The 15,197-nt window shown below is 37.8% G+C and overlaps 1 protein-coding gene across 2 annotated transcripts in view; it reads left to right on the top strand.

The window, feature by feature from the left end:
- The window catches only part of PRKG1 (protein kinase cGMP-dependent 1), a 1,337,040-nt gene that overhangs the window by 1,104,922 nt on the left and 216,921 nt on the right, over nucleotides 1–15,197 (top strand). For both annotated transcript variants that reach the window (XM_005565848.4, XM_005565847.4), the window contains exon 7: nucleotides 2,100–2,194. In XM_005565848.4, the coding sequence (XP_005565905.1) occupies nucleotides 2,100–2,194 (95 nt within the window). The remainder of the gene's footprint in view (nucleotides 1–2,099; nucleotides 2,195–15,197) is intronic.

Below are 15,197 nucleotides of genomic sequence, written 5' to 3'. Positions count from 1 at the left end.
GGCTCAAAAAATAAGATGATAAAATCTCCCACCTCTATTGATAATAAGGGAAATGCCATCTAATACTTACCTTTCTGGAAAAAAATCAAAGTCTGACAATATTAAGTATTGATAACAGTATAATATAATATGCGTTTTCATCCATTGATGGTAGAAATGTCAGATTGTACCAAGAGTGAGTTAATATTTAGTAAAATCGAAGATGCATATACTTAATAACCTTGTTCTTTATTCATAAATGTTGACCCTAGTGAACTCTTAGCCATGGACACTGGAGCACATGTATAAGAATGTTCACAGTAACGCAGTTAATAGTACAATAGAAACAAAATATAACAAAAATAAAACTGGAAGCCACCCACATTTATATCTACAGAATTAGTAAATTGCATAATAGTCATATAATGGAATACTGTTTAAACAAAGAAACTAAATTTTAGCTTTTATATGAACATGGGTGAATCAGAACCTCAAGAATAAGGGCCCAGTAACTTTTATTTTAGATCAGACTCCCTACTGAAGATTCCGCATCTATAAAAGCCTCATCAGCATACAAATTAGTGTCTCTGTGATACAGCTTAGTGGTAAGGAAAAGTGTCAAAAACTGAATTTCCATGGTTTTGAAACACTGTATGGAGGAGTAATGAAATGGATCAGTGGAGAATAATAATTGAATTTCCTCCACCCTACACAGACCTTCTTAATACTTATAAAAATTCTGGTCTTTGACATCTAATCTCTAGATTCAGAAACCTGAAGCATAGTATTATTAAATGTGTTTAAGTGTTTTTAGCATTGTTTCAATAAATTAGTTTTTTACTTCATCACATTTTCCAGGTAGGTGAATTTTAACTATTTAACCTTTCTGGATGACCAAAAGTCAGTTTTATGAATGTTAGTAGAGCTTGAGGGAGATATGAATTAACACGAAGGTACAAGTTACTCTATTTTTGTTTACATTCATGCAACAAAAATATTATCACTTGCCTTCTGTTAAGTCACAAGCCCTGTGTGTTCTAGGCTATCTATCTTGTTAGTAATGACACATTCTGTTAAAACAATTTACAACTATTTATTGAGTGCTTATTATAATTTGCAGAGATGCCAAAGAAACACAACTTTCTTTTAAGGGCACTTTATTTACTATAGTAAAAAAGGGCATGTATGTAATTTTTACATCTTTAGAAATAGAAGTCCTACCAAATGAAGCATATGAATTATGAGGGATATAGTCAGTTAGAACCATGCAGGAAATCTTTATGAAAATGTGATGTGTCTTCAAATGAAAGCTGGATTCTTCTCAGGGAAAGGGACAGGCTTATCCTAGAGAAACTAGGATATGGATGTGGAGGCATGTAAAAGGCTGTTCATTTCAGCAGAAAGAAAGAAAGAAAAAGAAAGAAAGAAAGAAAGAAAGAAAGAAAGAAAGAAAGAAAGAAAGAAAGAAAGAAAGAAAGAAAGAAAGAAAGAAAGAGAAAGAAAGAAAGGGAGGGAAAGGAAAGGAAAGGAAAGGAAAGGAAAAGGAAGAAGGAAGGAAGGCAGGCAGACAATATAATTGCCAATTTAGAAGATATGGGTAAGTAAATATATTTACATAATGAGATAAAACTCACACATTAAAATGAATGAAATAGATTTATACCTAAGAGCATGGAATAAATAATTAAAACAATACTAAGGGAAAAAAGTAAGTTGCAGAATGATGAATACTACTTATGTTATTAATACATTTTAAAAATACATGTACATAAACACATAAAAAAGATGGACAGAATGCTCACTAGCTTCATTATAGTGGTTGCTTCATAAAGGCAGGAAAATTAGAATGGAGATGAGGAGTGAGATCAAATTTACTAGTAATGTATTATTTCTTTAAAATAACTTGAAAGGATAACAAAATATTTGGAGGTAAGCTCTTGTGGTTTTCCTGGGAATTTGTAATATTGTTCTTTGGTCCTGTTAGTGGTAATTTAAATGTTTTTTCTTTATAAAATAAATTAAGAAAATAAACAAGAAATGGAATTAACCTCATTAATTAGTGTTCCTTTGTTCATTGTGGGTAAGCAGTGGATTTAAACTTTCATTGTATCTCTTTGTAGGTAAATGTCACTCGTGAAGACTCGCCAAGTGAAGACCCAGTCTTTCTTAGAACTTTAGGAAAAGGAGACTGGTTTGGAGAGAAAGCCTTGCAGGGGTAAGCAGATCATGTGTAATACAGGTTTTTGTTTGAGTGCTACATAAATTCCTGTCTGAAATTTTGAGCTCCTAGCACAATAGGCTTTTTATTTAGTACTTATCCCAATATCAAATATGGACCCTTGGTGATAAATTAATTGTTATTTATTTTCAGCTGGATTTGGAATCTGTTTGAATAGGTTGTGGAATAAATTCCTTAATTTCTAATAAATCAGTGTTATATTAATTGGAAACATTTTCAGGTTTGTGTACTTAATTGCAATCTCTGTAACAACTTTAAAGAGAGGAAGTCCCTGCTACATTTTGTGCGATGATTTTACCTAGAATTATTAATATGGTTGGTTGAAATTTTTGAAATCCCTAAACCTGTTTGTACAAACAATTGTTATGGGATCTTTGGGGTGTCAATTTCCTGGCTGGAAACCAGTGGCTGGTGGCGCCTTTGACCGAGATTTGCTCGGGCCCACTGGGCTCAGTGTGCCCACTTGGCCTGGCAGGCTGCACTCAGTTCACACCACCGACCTGGTTCCCACACCTTCAAGGGAGACTGCAAGTCAGGCATGAAGTGACAAGGGGCATGTGAGTGAGCGTGGGGTCCGGCCACTGCACAGGCAAATAATCTGGCTGCTGCTGTGAGGTGCGCAGCTCCAGGTACTGGCATGGGCTCTTTGTAAGGCTGCGGCTGGACCAGGCACATCACAAGGAGCTTCCCCGGCTGGCACCAGGGAATGTGGTCGTGCCTGGAAGTTTAGAGACACCAGGAACTGCATAGCCCCAAAGCGGGAGTCACAGCCCTGGCTCGGGGAGCTCCCCAGTTTGTGCCCCCCAAAGGGTTGCAGCTCTTCTCTCCTTGTCTTCACCTGCAATGTGGCAAGTAAGGGGCATATTTCAGCCCTGTTTGTGTTACAACTCTTTTAGCCTCTCCATTCCGTGGTTCCTGATCTCTTGACCTGTGACCAGGAAGAATGTGGTACGCAGACAAGTGGAGGTTGAATAAGACAAAGAGGAGCTTCATTGAACAGTAGAACAGCTCAGAGAAAACCGGCAGTGGGCAGCCCCTCTCCATAGCCAAGTTGTCCCAGTGAGTGTTCAGCTCTTAGCAGAGAGGGTAGCTCCTCTCTGCAGCTGGTCGTCCCATCATCTGCAGCTCTCAACAGAGAGGAGGCCCTACAGTTCCTAGGTCCTCTCTGCAGCTGGTCATCCTAACGTCAGCTCTGCTCTGGTTAAGCCTGGGGCTTTTATGGGCCTCAGAGGGGAGGAAGTACATGCTGATTGGTTCATGAGCAGCAATAGGCAGGTCCAGAAAAGACACTGCAAGTTCCCCCTCCGGTCCATGGGACTGGCAGCCTGGCCTCCAGCCTTCAGGCCCTCCCTGGCCTGAAGATGGGGAATTGCTGGGCATCCACTCCCTTTCTGCCCAGGAACCTGTCTGCCTCCTGCTGTCGCCAAGCTGCCCTGAGCCCACCATTGGATTCCCTCCTATGCTCACTGGTGCCCAAAGCCCAGAGGGGGGCAAATTGGCAGAGTACTGGCATGTCAGCACTGCCTTGATCATGTGCACACCTGGCCGGGCTGTGACAGCACCTGGGCTCAGTCCCAACTTTCCTCCAAAATCAGAATGGTAGCCAAAAACAGAGAGAAGCCAGGCAGTGGGAGCAGGTACTTCTGATCCCAGGCCCCCAAGAGTGCAGAAATGCCGGGATCTAGCTACCTCCAAGAGGGCAGGGATCTTGTCAGCTCCTAGCCCCCCAACCGCACAGGGGAGGCCCGGGTTCATGGCCGTGATTTCGGGTAGCTGTAGCTGCACCCAGGAGAACAGAGCTCCTGCCTCCCCCTGCGTGCCCACGACTTGGGTGGCTGCAGCCCTGCCCTGGAGGACAGGGCTCCTGCCTACTCCCAGCCCTGGAGCACAGGGATGCCTGGGTCCATAGTCGTGGCTTGGGCAGCTGCAGTGGCACCCAGGGAGCTCCCATCCCAACTCAGAAGAGGTCGGGGTCCCGCCTGTCCCGGCTCCTGCTGGCTCCATGGGTGTGCAGACCTGGCCATGCCTTCCTGCTGCGGCCAGTGTGATAGCAGCAGCAGCTCCAGATGGCCTGCCGCTGCCATCACAATGATCACAAGGCAGTGAAGCTTTCCTAGGGTTCACTTGTAGGTCGTAATTGTCATCACTCTTAGGGTGTGATGGAAGAGTAGGTGGAGGTAATGTAAATCTGGATTCACTATGGGATAGGCTGTGAAGGCTAGACTAGTAGAGGTGTACTTCTGTGAGACTGATATTCTATTTTTAAACTAAGACATCAAGAAGCAAGCACTTGGGAGTTCTCATGTATTATGAAGGAAAAACTGAGTTGACTTTTTACCATGCATTTTACAGAAGGTATGACAAATATATTTGGGTATCCTACTCTCATTTTCCAATAAGCAGTATATCTCAGTTATCATTAAATATAGATGAACCTTTTCAACATTCAGTGCTGTATGTATATACACTACTTGAATAAGCAACAACCAATAAACACTTATTTTTCTATCGAATTTTAGGTGCGGGAGCGTCTCCTAGGGAGGGACAGCAATAGGACATAATTTACTCCTAGCATATGGGAACAGCCAGTTTTGTTTTCATTTCAAATTGTGCCTTCATTTAAAAAATTACATTGTGAGCCTTTTGCTTCAAAGAACTTCTAAGAAGTAATTTAGGAAGTTATTGTTTTTTAAGCTACAATCAGATGACAGGTTTGATTGTCTTTCTGACTGTTTCACAGCTTAATAAGTGAAATAAAAGTATTCTGATAAGTCATCTTACTCAGGCTCTATTACCTTATGAAAATTCAGAAGTAATATTACCTTATGAAAATTCAGAAGTAACTACTCTCAACTTTCCTTTTTTCTCCTACTGAGTTCATTTGATCCTTATCTGATGAACATGTAGTTGCTATTAGATTTTTTTTCAATGTCAAAGTTGGAAGAAATAGTATGTTTGGTGTAGGTATACAGAAGAATGAAATAAACATTATCTTTCTAGTATAAATGCATTATGATCTGTATCTTAATCTTGCTTTCCTTTGATTATTAAATATGTTGAAAGATGGCATTTTATAGAAATCAGGTGCATTTTATAGTAAGATGACACCTGATTTCATTGGTCCAAGATTAAACACCTCTGTGGAAAACAATGTTATTTCCAACAGAACCAAAGAACCAGAAATATTAACAAACATTGAGGTCACAAGTAGAATGCCAGAAAATAAGGCTTAATTGGGAATCAACAGATTTTCTTTTGTAGCTTATTGTTACTGAATATTGGTGCCAATTAAAGAAAACTTTCATTATGAAAATACTGTCCTAAAATTTGTACCAAGAAGTAACCTATGGATGTAGCTCATGGAAAAGTTGCCAAATTTTGCTGTAATATCAAAACTTAAGTTAATGATTCTTTAACTAGATTGAATTCCTTCTCAATTATGGTTATTCTTGTGAACTTTCTGGTGCCAAGACTTTCTTTTGCACATAATCAGCACTCTTCACTTGGCATCTCCCACAGCCTATAAAATAACCAATCCCCCTCCCTGTCTGCATCCAGCCCCACACTTTCTCTTCACATCCACCCCTTACCCCCATTTAACTCACATCTCTTTCTTTCTTATGCTCTTATTCGCACTTTCTCGCTATGGAAGCTGGTTTTATTATCTACTCTAAGTGCCCTCTTACATGTCACCAGAGATTTGCTACTTACCTCATTAAATGGTCTTTTTATTTTTTTCTTCATTTGACTTCACTTCTCAACCATGATTTTACCTTGTTGACTACCCCTTCTTTCTTTAAATTCTCCATCCTTTGGGACCATTTAAATTATTGGAACTCTTTAGAATTTATTTCATTTCCTAAAATTTGCTAATATTGTGTCCTCAACTGTATTTCATACACCTTGGTAAGCTCCTCCAGATGTATGATTGCATAATACCTAAATGAAAAGAAGTCCCAAATGTTTATATTCTTATTTGAACCCAGTATCTGGCTTTTATCAAATATCCACATATTTTTTTGAACACATGAATGAGGGAATGATTGAACAAATGAACAAATGAACCTCTTAAATAATGTCTAGTCTTAAAGTTCCTTCTGCCATCTATCACATTCATGACTTGAATTTGCCTGGCAGTGGATAGGAGTTATGAGCTCACTTGACCATAGGGGGCAGGCTAGCGATGTAAATACTACAATAGGTTAGTAAAACAGGTGGCAAACTGGAACACCTAATATGATGAGGACAGAAATTACTGAACTCCACCACGCTGCTGCTCTGTAAGAAAGTAACCTCGGCTTTTTAAGAAAAGCAGGAAAAAAAAAAAACACTAGATTTTAAAAATATGAAATGTGATTTTGTAATCCGATTTTTTTAAAGAGCTCTGTAAACCAACAAACCATTTCTGCAAACTGTTTGGCATCTGGATGCCATTTTGTGATTTCTATCACTAAGCTATGCCTCTTTAAAAGCTGTATTTTGCTTCAAATGAAGGAAGCCTATTAAGTTAACCCATCTTGATTATTTTCTTGTTTTGATTTTTTGATATTTTAACATTTTGATATCCTATGTCTGCAACGTGTTTTTCACTGGGTCTAGGTTTTTTAAATCTTTTGTTTGCATTTCAATATTTTTCATGAGAAATTCCAACATTTTGCAAATCGAATTGATTTGTTTCACTTGTTTCCTTCTAAATTACTTGGAAATTGATATAACTTTGATATATAAAATCTTTTGGGTAGCTGTTTATATCCTTTGAGTAATAGCTAGGTGTGTTTACAAACTATATAGTTTTTATACTTGGAATACAAATTTTATAGCCAGCATTCTCTACGTGTACAGAACAGAATTTTAGATTGTGTTTTTCTCACAAATAAAATTTGTTTATACTGAGAATTTTGGTTTTATTCTCTTGAGGTTGTTCAGCAGGTAATTAAAATACTGATAAGTTGCTGGTTGGAGACTGAGTGAAATGAATATATGCTTGACCATTCTTTTTAAATTTGAGAGTGCATAAATACTAGTACTGATTAAGCACACAGTAGAAAATTTAGTGTCATTGCTGAAATGAAACTCAATACCCTTTCTCCAGAACTCAGACTCCTGACCACTATACAGTTCTGCCTCTAAAAGTAACAAGCTTTATTTTCTTGTTGAGTGCAGATAATAGAGTCATAAATTGAGTCATCTTATAAACAGTATTATTAACATCCTTTAACCAATAGCATCTTATTATTAGAAAACTTTGAGTCATTTTCACTTTAGTTGACATAAAGCAAATTATGCAGTATTGTTTGGCTCAAGCATCTTTTTTTTTTTTTTTTTTTTCTTTTCTTGCTGTGATGAGGGTTTATACACACCAAGGAGAGGGTATAATGTTTACTTTTTACAGAAGTATTCCCTATATATATGAAAACTAAAGGTTTGTTTAAGAACAGTCACGGCCGGGCGCGGTGGCTCAAGCCTGTAATCCCAGCACTTTGGGAGGCCGAGACGGGCGGATCAGGAGATCGAGACCATCATGGCTAACACGGTGAAACCCCGTCTCTACTAAAAAAATACAAAAAAGCTAGCCGGGCGAGGTGGCGGGCGCCTGTAGTCCCAGCTACTGGGGAGGCTGAGGCAGGAGAATGGTGTAGACCCAGGAGGTGGAGCTTGCAGTGAGCTGAGATCCGGCCACTGCACTCCAGCCTGGGCGACAGAGCGAGACTCCGTCTCAAAAAAAAAAAAAAAAAAAAAAAGCAGTCACTTCACATTTAGTTCAATAACTCATAAGTCCATCCATTTATACTTTGACTTACCATTGCTTCAAAATCCCTACTTGACTTGAAACCACATGGAATACATATGAACATCAGAGGATGGCAAATTCTAAACCGAATATCCACTTTGCATCTCCAGTAATAGGAAATATAGTAGACAAAGTTGTACCCAAAAGGGATGGGATCGAGCTCCCAGTGGCCACCTTCCCTTCTTTCCCCTAACATTTGAGTCTTCAGCACAGCATATGGTTAAGAGATCCAGTTCAGAGTCAGATTGCCTGGTTTGGAACCTGTTCTGTCATTTATTAATGATTAGTCACTGAGAAGAATTTCTTTTATCTGAAATGGTGATTATGATTATACCTGACTACTGGGGTTATTGGAGGAGGAATCAAAAGGATACTTACAAATAATTTAGGTGAGTGCCTAGAATTTAGTTTAAATTCTGAGCTGTCATCATCACTACCACCATCATCTTTATCTACGTCATCATCTTTGTCATCATCATCACCACATCATCATACCAGCAATGTTCTGCTACCTCTTGATAAAGTTTAGTGCACTGGTAAAATTGACATAGCATTAGAATTTGAGTCAACCACTCATTGATTGACTTTGAGCAAGCCAGTTAAGCTCCTGTAAACTAAGCCAATTGAACTAGATGATCTTTAAGTTTTCTTAGGTCATAGCTTCTGATTCTTTGAGAGTTGACTTCCTTCCAACTAGAACAGACCCCCGAATGCCAAGTGCAACCCTGAGGCTACCTGTTAAATGGTGGCATTTAATACCAAACCACTGTCAACAAGGAACTTCCCTCCAAGAACTTTCCCAGCTGTTGCCTCTCATTCTGAGCACCTGTGCCACATGCCAGGCCCTGTTCATGTTAATGCAAAAATGAATTAGCCGAAGTTAGTTGAACAGACGTTGATATTAGAAATCAGTATTTCCTTGTTTGTTTTCACCTCATAGCCTGTGATCATGGAAAAGTTAATTAACATTCTTGAACTTGCTTCTTTGTTTTATCTTCTGATGTATATATATATTTTTTCTTTTAAAAAATTAATAAAATTTCACTGGGCATGGTGGCTCATGCTTGTAATCCCAGCACTTTGGTAGGCTGAGGCAGGCAGACCACTTGAGGTCAGGAGTTTGAGACCAGCCTGGCCAACATGATGAAACACTGTCTCTACTAAAAATACAAAAATTAGCCGGTTGTGGTGGCACAAGTCTGTAATTCCAGCTACTAGGGAGGCTGAAGTAGGAGAATCGCTTGAACCCAGGAGGTAGAGGTTGCAGTGAACGAGATCACACCACTGCCCTCCAGCCTGTGTGCCAGAGTGAGACTCTGTCTCAAAAACAAACAAACAAACAAAAAAGAAAAGATAAAACAAAAAAATTATAGTATGCAAATTAAGTACTGGGTATGGCATTTTAATATTTTTCCATATTTGAATTTGATTAGTATTTATTCGAAGTAAAATGTTATAAAAACTATTCAAGCCACTTTTGTATCCCACTCCGTACTTCCTCTCCTTCCTAATATCACCATTCTGAAGCTGACTGTATGCTTCCTCATGGCTCATGTGTCTATAAATGTGTCTATAATTTATTGTATATATATATATGTATTCATATATGTGAGCTTTTAAATTTGTATTTAAAAGTTTACACATGTGAAATATTATTCTGTTTCATTCTGGATCAATATATTATTTTTTTCTTTTCCTTCTATTGTCATAGTCATTGTACTTATGTCGTTCCTTCCTTTAGAAGTTTTACCTTCTATTCTTTTAATGATTAACCTTTAAATTTTAATATGTATATTTAACATGTAACACTAATCAATAGCTCTATTCCTCTCTTGAGTAATAAAATAATATTAAGTGTGTCGAACTCCAAATTAATTATTCCTACCCATCTTCTAGGTACTTTTCTACTGGTCCCGAAATATTAATCATTATTATTACTGTATTTTTTCAAACACAACCAAAACCTAATTATTTAACATTTATCAACTTGTTTGCAAATTTCTTTGCCCACTATTGCTTCTATAACCCACCTAATTTATTTTAGATTTATTACTTGAAGAGATGATTAGCTTATACATTCTGCCCTTGCCTACACATGAATGAATTTTGGGTTAGGTATAAATATCTAGGTCGAATTTCATTTTTCTTTAGCATTTGAAGTGTTATTACATTGTCTTCTTACATTCATGTTCTGCAGTCAGTCAAATCACCATTCCTTTATAGGTAAACTGTCTCTATCTCTGGTAGCTGTTTCTGTCTTTGACATTATGTATTTTTGCTATAATGAATGTAGGTACAGATATATATATATATATATATATATATATATATATATATATAGATCGATAAATGAAGAATAAATAAAACTCTGTGCATCTCCTACTTTTGAGAATGCAGGTTTTTTCAATTCTAGAAAATTCTCAGCATTGTTTCTGCATATATTCTTTCCCCCACTTTCTCTCTTCTCCCATTTTGAAACTCTTAGTGACCTAGACTTAACCTCATCATCATGTCCTTACCTCCTTATTCACATTTGTATCTTCTCTCTGTGTGTCATTTGGTGCCACATTTGTAATAGAAGCTGGACAGATTTTCTCAGATGGTCATGCAATTTTCTTCCTTCAATTGTATCAAGTCTTCGGTTCAATTAATAACTGAGTAGGTTCCAATGACTATTTTATAAAAGTAATTTTAGAATTTCTACTTGGTGCACCAAAGTGTAAGCTCTGAAATGAGACTTCCTTGGTTCAAACCCCAGCTCCATTATTTATGAAATATGTGATCTTGTTGATGTTCATCTCTCTGTTTCAGCTTCATGGTTTGTAAAAGTAGAATAATAGTACTTGCCACATACGGTCAAGGTGATTAACAGGCCAAATAATGTGTATAGTATGTATGCATACTAGAATAATGCCTGGAAAATACTAAGTGCTTGATAAATGTGAGGTATTATCCTTGCCATTATTTTATTATTTTTAAATATCTTTTTTCTTTTCATTTATTTATTTATATTTTTAATTTTGATTCAGAAGGTACATGTACAGGTTTGTTACATGGGTATACTGTGTGATGCTAAGGTTTAGGTTTCTAATACTCCCATTGCTCAGGTAGTGAACATAGTACCTAATAGGTAGTTTTTCAACCCTTGCCTCCATCTCTGCCTCCCCTCTTTTCGACTCTCTAATGGCTATTGTTCCCATGATGGTGTTCATATGAACCCAATGTTCAGCTCCCACTTATAAGTGAAAACATGTGTATTTGGCTTTCTGTTTCTGCATTAACTGGTTCAGGATAATGGCCTCCAACTGCATCCATGTTGCTGCAATGGACGTCTTAAATATCTTTTACATTGTTTCTTATATCATCTTTTTTTGCTGAATGTCTTTAGAAATTAATATTAGAATGTCAAATTCTTTGAAACTTCCTGTTAGTTTCACTATTGGGGTTCACATTCTTGTATTTGCCACTTGCACCAACTTTCCTTCCTTGTGTGGTTAAGCATAGCTGTGGTGTGATTGTCTTGGGTGGGGTTGGGATTTTGGTATTTTTATTTTCTACCACATACCCATTTTCAGTGGAGTTAGTGGGCTGAGGGATGATTTTCTTGTGCCCATGTTATTGAAGCATTTCTATATACCTATTTTATATGTTTCATATTTGCCTCTGCAAGGATACATTTTGGCTTAATATCCCTGTAACTTGAAGATAACACTGAAAGAATTCAGTTCTTCCAGTTCCAAGGCTTGGGTTTCTGTTTCTCTCAGAGAAAGACTCTTGACATTTACTTGGGCTGACAGAGAGAGTTATTTATACTGCGTGTGCCTTTTGTGTTGAAATGCTCCAGGACTCTGGCCTTTGAAGGACTCAATCCCAGTCATCCTCTCCCAAGGGGTCATCACCAGGCTCCTTCACCCAGCCCTCATGATTCCTGTGCAGCTCCAGCTTATTTCTCCAGCCTTGGGACCCTTCTCTTTCCAGCACCTGAGACTCTTGGGGTTTATTGTTTTGCTTTTTTTTTTTCTTTTACATTTTAGTGAATATTATAATTAATTTGGCTTTTAATGAAGATTATTCTTGTGAGGATTATAGTGAATAATCTACGGAAAAAGTAACACAGTGTCCGGTGGGAATTTTTATTTCTGTTGTTCTGGATTTGTGGCTGTCCAAAACAAAACAAAACAATACAAAACAAAACAAAATAAAACAAAAAGATGCTATCCTCTCACTTTTCTGGCCTGAGTTATTCTCTTCTTCAGGATGTACAGATAAAGAGGAGACTAAAATAATTGAGGTACTAAGTGCTATAGGAGAAGCAAAGAATATCATAGTAACATTTTATCTCCATCCCAGAACTTTTTCCTATGGGGTAAGTCAACTTAGCTATCACACAGGCATCTCACATATCCCTTGGACAAAAGTAAACTCATTTACTCTCCGACTCCAGCCAAATCTATTCTTTTCCAACTATAATAAAGTTGATATTATAAGTGTTTATAAAACCAGAAATTTGGACATTATCCTTGACTCTTTCTTCTCCTAAAATTTCCTCTCATAATAGCGAATCCTGTTCATTCTACCTCCTAAATAACTCTCAACTTCAACTCTCAACCTGCTTCTCACCATCCTCATGCTGCTGTTCCTGTTAGTGCCACCATGATCTGTCTGTCACCTAAATTATAGGACAGCCACCTAGTTGGTCTCCCTTTGTCCAGTCTTGCTCACTTTTCATCCATTCCCCTCTTTGTGATGCTGATAAAGTATTTGTATTAAGTTCCTTAGTGTGGCCATAAAAAATTACCACAAACTGGGTGGCTAAGACAATAGCAATTTATTCTTTCACAGGTGTGGAGGCTAGATATCCAAAGTCAAAGTGTCACCAGGCACTTGAAGCTCTAGGGAGGAATCTGTTCCATGCCTCACTCCTAGCTTTTAGTGGTTCCCACCAGTCCTTGGCATTTTTTGGCTTGGAGCTACATCACTTTAGTTTCTGTCACTGTCTTCACATGGCTGTCTTCCCTCTGCGTGTGCCTCTGTATCAAAATCTTTCTTTATGAGAACACCAGTCGTTGAATGTAGTGCCCACCCTGATCCAGTATGGCAGCACTGTAACTTGATTATATCTGGAAGACCTTATTTTCAAATATAATTACATTCACAGATTTGAGGGCTAGGGCTTCAAAATATCTTTTGAAAGGATACAAATCAACTCATTAAAGCAAATCAATTCTCTAAAGCAAATCGGGTCATGCCATTTTTCTCCTCAAAGGCTTGCTCTGGCACTCCCTGCTGTGAGAGCTGCTCCCGTATCATTGCTGCAGTCTCATCATCAGCTACATCCTGCTTTACCACCTATGCAGTAATCATACTGAGATTTGTTCGGTCCTCATCATCCCCTTGATTTATTTCACTTTTAGGTATTCATTTGTAGTAACATTTTGTAATTAGTCTGTTCTGGCATGGAAGAGTAGCTGAACTTACAACAATCTCCAAATGGGATGTTAGAACCTGGAAGCCCAGCACAGCACAAGACCCAAATACATAGGCATGTAGAAGCTGACCTGTTGCTCTGAAGATGCCTGGATCCATTATATAGACCTTAATTAAAAGATACCTGTGATATAATAGCCCATTGGACTTTGATGTCAAGGAACTCATTAGAGGATTAATGGAAACTATATCCTGATTTTAGAGAAACCATAATTCGTAAAAAAAATACACACACAGGTGACCTCCCTTTCATATCTCAAATGATTGATATTTGTATAGGAGCACCTTAGCATTTGGACTAGACCACCTCCACAATAATGAAGATAATTTAATAAACAGAATTTGAATCCTTACTCTGAACTTCTCTGAACACCTTCACCTGAAATATAAAGTTAGTTATACTAAAGAAAATTGTTGTTGTTGCTGTTGTTGTTTGAATTTACTTAATAATCTTGCTGGTCGGGCGCGGTGGCTCAAGCCTGTAATCCCAACACTTTGGGAGGCCGAGACGGGCGGATCACGAGGTCAGGAGATCGAGACCATCCTGGTGAACACGGTGAAACCCATCTCTACTAAAAAATACAAAAAACTAGCCGGGCTAGGTGGCGGGCGCCTGTAGTCCCAGCTACTAGGGAGGCTGAGGCAGGAGAATGGCGTAAACCCGGGAGGCGGAGCTTGCAGTGAGCTGAGCCACTGCACTCCAGCCTGGGTGACAGAGCGAGACTCCGTCTCAAAATAATAATAATAATAATCATCATCATCATCATCATCATCTTGCTAATGTCTTAGTGTATACCTTAGACTCAGGTATGCCTAAATTCTTGATTTAACTCATTATAATTGGTAAAAATTATCAGTAACTGACCAGTAACTAATATAAAAAAAATACACTAGTTTTAAGTAAGTTGGGAAATTGGTTGTTTAGAAAGTTTCTGTTAAATGCAAGGAGATTTTTGAAAGAGGACTTTTCTTCTAGAGGAAAGCTAAGGACCTGCCTACACAAATGATTGTTTACAGAAAAGGTATCAGCTTTTCATAGAAGGCTGGAGAAACATCAGGGTGTCTTAGTACTTTTCCATAAAATGGTTTATTTATCTCTACTGTCTAAAACATAAGGTCATTTTATGTGGTGGAAATTGAGCTACTTATAAAAACAATTCAGTCTCTCATTATTATTCTTCAACATGTCATTCAGACAAATAATTCCCTTCAGGTGCCACAAGATAAGAAAAAATAATGTAAATTTGAAAATCTCTTCAAAAATTGATATAAAAATGTTTCACTTGGAGTTAATTTTCTTGCTAATGAACTCAGCCAGTGTTTTGTTTCTCTGTCATTCTCGTTCCTTCCATGTCGAAATGATTGCTTCTTAATTTTTCCTTTATACAATTGTTAATAAATCATGACTCGTTATAAATCATACTGTGGACAGGCAACAAAGATTTTAATTGGCTAGATTCACTGTCATTTCACTAATCACTTCTGATGCCTATAAAAGAAATGTTTTAAAGTCCTCTAAATCCTTGCGAAAAAACTCTTTGAGTGTAACATTACTCACATATTCTGATTAAGACTGTATCTGCATAAAAGGAGCATTTGCAACTGTATTTGGCGTTGCATGGTTCTTATTCCTTGTTGATACAATGAAACAAAAATGAGAAGTATTTGAGAAAGGTATGCTATGTGATAAATGCCTTATTC

The sequence above is a fragment of the Macaca fascicularis genome, chromosome 9, assembly GCF_037993035.2.
Source record: "Macaca fascicularis isolate 582-1 chromosome 9, T2T-MFA8v1.1".
Lineage (NCBI taxonomy): Eukaryota > Metazoa > Chordata > Mammalia > Primates > Cercopithecidae > Macaca > Macaca fascicularis.
Note: the sequence above shows the minus strand (reverse complement) of the source record. Positions and strands in the feature narration are given on the sequence as shown.